Below are 7,237 nucleotides of genomic sequence, written 5' to 3' on the forward strand. Positions count from 1 at the left end.
GTTGCACAGAGTACTAAAGAATATTAAAAAAACAGAGAAACTGTAAGCTTCAGAGTTACCCAGATAGCAACTGCATCAGAGCATTTGCAATTCATCTTCCTGTGTACCACTATTGTCTGCATCAGCTGTGGGTACATCACCACACTTATCATCGTCATGAACTCCAACAGTGTCACACGAGGTCTCATAGTGACCTGCTGGCTTTGTTGAGTTCTAATTAAGTAACGGTAAGTAATGGAGCACCATTAGATTGAGCTTAAAAGCTCGCGAACAGAAATTACCAAATACATCTGAAAGCAAGAACACATCAAAATCGATAACCGTAAAGCTTCAATTTATATAAATCTAGCTTAGTGCCCTGTTTGGCATGGTTGTTCTAAGATGCATTATTATTGCGGAGTAGCCGCGATCATCACCATTATATAAATAATACATACACTTGGGTATTAATTTTATTCTTAGAGCACACTGCAAACTTTTGTCTCGACAATAAAATCCGATGGCCAGAGATGGATCGATAAAGTCAAGAAAAAATTGTCGAATGATGCTGGCAAGGTCAAGGAAATAGTTAACTCAGTCGTGTCAACCAATACTGATACTCTAAACGAACAATAAAGCTGTACTAAAAACATACTGTTATAGGGAGAATTTCGTATAACAGTGTTGTGGAGGTTAATGGGTGGAACAAAGATCAATGACGGCGTTTAAGGGCGGAGGAAGGTTGTTTGGTGGTGGCTGAGCTTGTATGTTGACTCCTTAAGAAAGAATAGGGTTTGTTATTCTCTGTCAAGTGTCGACTCATGTCTCATACAAGTGCCTACGTACCCTATTTATAGGGATCAAGCCTCACGTAGTTCTTGGGGGACAAGTCACGTAGGCTAGGGTTAGGGTTTTCCAACCCGTGCAGCCCAAGCGCACGATAAAGCCAGGCCTTCAGCCAATTAGTCACGTAAATCTCAACCGGTTCCACACGCTTCCTACAATTTCGCGGCATCTCCGCAATCCTTCCCGTGATTGTAGGAACAACCCGTGTCGGCCCCGAAATCTACGAGCAACTCAATGATCTATGAGTTACTTTCCATGTTGCACACAAATTCCTACGACGTGAGCCGGCCTGGTCACCTCGGCCCGCACCACCTTCTTTTTCAATTAATAAATACAATGTTACCTTTGATTTCATATTGATATGAACTCATGAGCCCGGCCCGCGTGTGGGCATCTGAGCCCGGCCCGCGTGTGGGCATCTGTCTCGCTTGAAGGTACTTGAGCCCACCTCGCGTGGGCATAACCGAGCCCAGCTCGCATATGGGAGCATAGATGATAAATGGGAGCCCACCTTACATGTGTGAGCCCAGCTCGCGTATGTGGTCACGTGAGCCCATCTCACACACCATGAGCCCAACTCACCTGTCACGAGCCCAGCTCGCATGTCATGAGCCCAAGTCACATTGGTCCACAATTCTAGCCCACATATGATGGTCCAGCCATTCAATGCACCTAAAGGGACCTGTTTAGGGCCCATGACTGAAAGCGGGCATAAAACCTACCCCCAAAATTCCTGGTCGCATCTGGAGGCTAGGAATTTTCCAGTCTTTCATGGCCTCGCAGGTGCGAGCCCACCAGGCCGCACAAAACCGCCTCGTCTCGCACGCCTTTTATTTAACATTCATTTTGACAGCCGTTGGACAGCTGGCGTGGGGATCCGTGTCGTCATCTAAGATGGTGACACGTGTCACCTCCCCTTTCTCTCTCCTATCCCCTATAAATATGTGAGATTTGAATTCATTTCTCACATTTCCAAAAACACTTCCTGAATTGCTGCTCAATTTTCTCAAGGATCTACCACGGCGAAGATCATCATCTCAACAAGAACCGTCTACCGGCGGCGATATTCTCCCGGCACAGATTCATCTGGATCTTCATACACCTCTCCAACAGGTAATCTTCGATTCGAGCCCGTTTTCATTCACGCTTGTATATGTGCACCATGCGAGCACACACCACCTGTTCGATGCGAGCTCACACACACCCACAACATGCGATGCGAGCCCGTCTGCTCGTTTAAATACTTAGGTGCGATCCCGTGTGAGATGTGAGGACACTTATGTGCGACCCCATACTTGTTTTTGTTTTCTTTTTAGGGCCACACACTAATTTTCACCATCTTTTACAGATGTCGAGTGCGTCTTCAGCCCGTTCCTATGGATCGTCTCGCTCCTCCTCGAGCCCGGCTCGCACCTCCGCCAGCCCAGTTCATTCTTCAGCCACTCCGTCTCCATTAAACCAATATCCTCCTGAGCAGCGAGGCTCAAAGGACTTCCAACGCGAGCTGACTTCTCTTTCTGGTCGTCTTAGCCAACCCATCTCTCCTGGCTCAGCTATCACCCCTCAAGGGGCTTTGAACATTGCCAGAGTTGAGAACTCGATGCGAGCAGCAGGATCCGGCTCGCTTGATATTCACCTCGACCCTAATCCTGAAGATTACACCAGGGAGAAGAATATTTATGATTGGAAAAACAGGCCCGTGGACCTCTCCAGAATACCAGCCTCCCTCGGGGTGGAGGAAATTTTTAACCGCGAGCCCGCTCCTCTGGACAAAGAACGAGCTGAGGAGATTTTAAGAGAAATGGTTGAAGAGAGGGCAGCCCGCCTGAGACAAGCTGCAGCTAACAACCTCGACCCCATTCACCTTGACTCAGAATCTACCGACAGCGACCTGGGGAGTGCATACTATGACACCAAGAATAAAGGAAAGGAGCCCGTAGCTGCTGAATACCCCATCTTGGGGCTCGAGGGTGAAGATGACGGCTCGCACTGGTCCTATGACTCTCCTCAGAGCGAGGAGGTGGCAGATGTTACAAGTCAGTACAAGATTTGTAACTATAACTACATCCCCACGGCCTCTCCTGAGCCTTATGTGCCTCCTGCCCAGCCCGAGCTGAAGGGTGAAATTGTTTTTAAGAGGCAGATCATTCCTTATGGGGAGGAGAGCTCGACTGTCAACGAGGAGGTTAAGGTGCTCGCTTGCCGCGACCTGTCTACCTCGTTGACTCAAAAACATCTGGCCGAGCATATTGAGCATATCCAGCTCGAGGGCCATGTTGTCTTGCCCCTGCCTCATATGAGGTGCTACAGATTTAACCATCCAGAGAATGGAGGCAGGGTGCCTCGCATGGTCTTGTATACCTTCCTTCTGAGGCTAGGCATCTCTTCTCCTCTTCATCCTTTCATCAAGGATGTCTGCGAACTACCAGCTCGCACCTTTGCAGATCAACCCAAATGGATACCGGGCCGCCCTCGCATTATACATCATGTATAGCAAGTGTGGGTTTCCTCCTCTCACAGCGAGGCAGCTGGGCTACTTCCTTAATCTAAAGCATTCTCCAAATGACTTTGGATACTTCTACTTCTCTGTCTGACCGTGCTTCAACAAGAAGAATCTCATTCACAATGGGCCGAGCAACTCAGGGAAGTGGAAGAGCCCCTATTTCTACATCCACGAGGTGCCTCGAGTCCAGACTCATTTTTATTACAACCCATGTAAGTCTTCCCTGGCCGCTCTCGGTTTTTATACCATAATTCCTTCTTTTAACAAGAGATGTTTTTTTATATCTCCAGCCACCCCGCCTCGCACTGTCCTTGTGGGACAAGAAAAAAGAAATGCAGACAGCCTGCTAGACCTTCCCAAGGCAAACAGGGATATTCGAAAGCTCATAACGACCTCGAACCTGGTCGCGTGTGGGTTTTTGAAAGAAGGAGTGAGGCAGACTCCTCAAAAGAAGAAATCCAAGAGGGCCAGAAAGGGTAAGAATATCGGGCTCGCATGTGTGGGCCTGTCTACTTGCGAGCTCGAGCTCATGGGCTCGTGTGTATACGCTTCCTGCATGCATCACTTCACATTGCACCTTAATTTTCCATATTTTTTTTATCTGCTCACATTACTTCTTTGCATTGCATCTCGCTGTGACTAATCTTTTTCTTCATTGTTTTCTTTTTTCAGAAATGGCCATCTCCCCTATCCCCTTCATGGAGGAGGCTGAGCAAGCTGCGAACTCGGGCCCTGTTCAGCCCGCTGCAGTGACCACAGGGGCTCACTCTCAAGTCCCCCCTCCAGCTTGCATGAGGACCCTTACTGAGCATTTCAAAGGCTCAGGGCCTTCTCCTCGGCTAAAAAGGCATCGAGGTCACAAAGAAGGAAAAACTGGCGAGCCTGAGCCAAAGAAGGCTGCTCCATCTGATGCTCCTCTTCCCTCCTCTTCTTCTGCCAATATGGTTGCGACCACGTTCGGCCGGCTCGCTCAAGGTCACATCAGCGAGCAGGATGTAAAGGGTTGGTCTTCTTCTGCTCTCAAAGTCAATCAGGATGCACTGTCTCGAGCTGCAGCCGAAGTTTACTATCGTCAGATGTCTAAGGCTCGAGAGATGCGAGCCCTCAGCCAGACCAACACAAAGCTCGAGTCTAAAGTCAAATCCCTTCAGAGTAAGGTCGCTGAGCACGGGCAAGAGAAGGTTACACTGGTGAACAATTATAATCAGAAGATAATTAACCTGAACGCTGCTCACGACCAAGCCCTAAGGGAGCAGAAGGAAGCTCATGACCTGGCTGCTGAGGTATGGAAGAAGGAGAAGGATGCCCTCGAGGAGAGGGTGCTCGAGCTGGAGGGATCAGTCTCTGCCCTGACCGAGGGCCGTGAGGCCGCCCTCGCTGATGCTAGGAACCTGGGAGCCAGGAATTTTATGAAAGTCTTTATGAAGAAGGTTCCTGACTTCGATTGGGCGGCTCTGGGTACGAGCACAGCGAGGCATGCTGAAAAGCTGAAGCTAGAGATGGAGAGGGATGCCCAAATTGCTGAGGAGGCTCGGCTCACAGCCGAGCAGGCCCAGGTTGCTGTGATGAAAATCGTGGGGGAGCAGAGGCTGATAACCCTTAATGTAATTTTAATTAGAACTAGACTTTTGACTGGGTAAGCGGGCACCCCTCTCGCCTCGCGCTTGTATTTGAAATATTCTGCATCGGGGCCTAACTTATTTAACTTTTGTTTGTATAAAATGTTAAGTCTTTTGTGCCCGCGTATGTCTTTACGGTGCTAGCTGGCTTTCTTTATTTTTGTATTTTCTTATCACGCTGACCAAAAGTTATCATAACTCTGGCCGCGTATGGCGAGCGTTAGACTTTCACAGCGAGCCCAGCTAATCAGCTTGCACCTTTTGTTCAATCGATCAAAATTTGTCGAAAAATGCTAAGTGGAACAGGCTCGCATCATTACTAATTCACAAGTTTTGCACGCGTTGTCGTATGGGCTCGCATGATGCGACCCTGACCATGTTTGGTGGAGGGCTGGGCCTCCTGGGTCGCATTTTGGGAGCCCACCTCTCTTTTAAGCTTCATCTTTTATCTGCTTTATGCTCATATCTTTCTAAGCGGGTCGTGGCCCAGCTTGTCTCCCATATCTGTTGTCAAGCGGGCCGGGGCCCGGTCTGATTTGTGATTTTAACATGCTAATAAAACAACCGTTCTTTCCTCGCATGGATTCCCAAGGATGGGCTCCCCTGCTGGGTATTTACCAAAAGTTAAAATGTCAAGTGCACAAAATAGAAATCAATCGTTTTATTCATAGATAATGGGAACTGAAAGGAGTACATGCTTGTGGTCTCAGGGAGGCACCTATATGGCACTACCCCCGAGACTTAGGAGTATTGTAAGATAATACTAAGTCTAAAAAGAATAATATTACTGATAATATTTGCGGAGGTGTTCCGCATTCCAGGCTCTCGGGATCAGTTTATCCTGCATATCATTGAGGTGGTAGGTTCCTTCCCAGAACACTGACTTTATCTTGTAAGGGCCTTCCCAATTCGCTCCAAAGACTCCGTGACTCACCACCTTGGTATTTGGCATGACCCCGCGTAGAACCAAATCTCCCACCTTGAAAGTTCGGGCTTTAACCTTACTGTTATAGTGCCTAGCTGTCCTCTGCTGATATGCTGCTACCCTGATCTGAGCATCTTCTCGAGTTTCTTCGATCATGTCCAAATAGAGCCGATGATTGACCTCATTTGCCTCCGAGTCATAGTTGTCCCTTCGAAAAGATCCTGCTCCCACTTCAACGGGCACCATAGCTTCACACCCATACACCAGAGAGAAAGGGGTCTCTCCAGTTGTGGTTCAGGGTGTAGTGTTGTAAGACCACAGGACCTGGGCGAGCTCCTCTGGCCATGCTCCTTTCTTCTCTTCAAGCTTTGCCTTCAAGGTATGCTTAATGATTTTATTAACAGCCTCCGTCTGCCCGTTACTCTGGGGGTGGCAGACTGCGCTAAAGCTCTTCTGAATCCCCAGCTGCTCACAAAACTCTCGCATTTCCTTGCTATCAAATTGTTTCCCATTATCAGATATCATCTTGTAAGGGATGCCATAACGACACACAATAGCCCTGTGTACAAACTCCCTGAGTTTTTTTGCCGTGATGGTGGCTAGGGGCTCGGCCTCTGCCCACTTAGTGAAGTAGTCTACCGCAACCACCGCATACTTGACACCTCCCCTGGCCTTCGGGAGTTCCCCAATCAGATCAATTCCCCACATGGAGAAGGGCCAGGGGCTCATGAGGGATGTGAGAGAGGCCACGGGGCTGTTGTAATAATTGGCATATCGCTGACACTTATCACAAGCTCGGGAGAATTCAAAGGCATCTTTTTTCAGTGTTGGCCAGTAGTAGCCTTGACGGAGGATTTTCTGAGCTAGAGAGCTACGCCCGAGTGATTGCCATAAATGCCCTCATGTACTTCCCTTAGGATGTAGTTGCATTCATCTCCATCTATGCATTTGAGGAGAGGCACACTGAATCCTCTTCTGTATAGAATCCCGTCGTATATCACATAGCGCGATACTTTGTATTTTATCCTCCTTGCCTCATTCTTTTCGTCCGGAAGTGAACCTTCTTTTATGTATGCTAGAATAGGTGTCATCCACGTGGGGCCGAGCTCATTACTGAGGCTGCCCACCTCGTGTTCGAGCACACTAGGTTGCCTCTGTACATCAAGGGGCACGGTTCCTAGCAAAGTGGTCTCGCGGTGTGAGCCGAGCTTAGCTAGCTCGTCCGCGCCTTCATTCTGCCCACGCGGGATTAGGTCCAGCCTCACCTCGCTGAACCTCGCGATTATCCTCTGTGCGCGCTTCAGGTAAAGCTCTGTTCTCGGCCCCTTAGCTTGATACCCCCCGTTTATCTGATAGACCATAATC

At 48.7% G+C, this 7,237-nt stretch overlaps 1 protein-coding gene across 1 annotated transcript; it reads right to left on the minus strand.

Annotated features, from left to right (window-relative positions):
* Positions 1–5,731: 5,731 nt before the first annotated feature.
* Positions 5,732–6,580, minus strand: LOC141680581 (uncharacterized). Its single transcript, XM_074486768.1, has 2 exons — positions 6,367–6,580; positions 5,732–6,120 (listed from the first exon to the last, which is right to left on the minus strand). The coding sequence occupies exons 1-2, from the start codon at positions 6,578–6,580 to the stop codon at positions 5,732–5,734; spliced, it is 603 nt and encodes a 200-aa protein (XP_074342869.1).
* Between the last annotated feature and the right edge of the window lie 657 nt (positions 6,581–7,237).

Source organism: Apium graveolens, chromosome 8 (assembly GCF_009905375.1).
Source record: "Apium graveolens cultivar Ventura chromosome 8, ASM990537v1, whole genome shotgun sequence".
In the NCBI taxonomy this organism is placed as follows: domain Eukaryota; kingdom Viridiplantae; phylum Streptophyta; class Magnoliopsida; order Apiales; family Apiaceae; genus Apium; species Apium graveolens.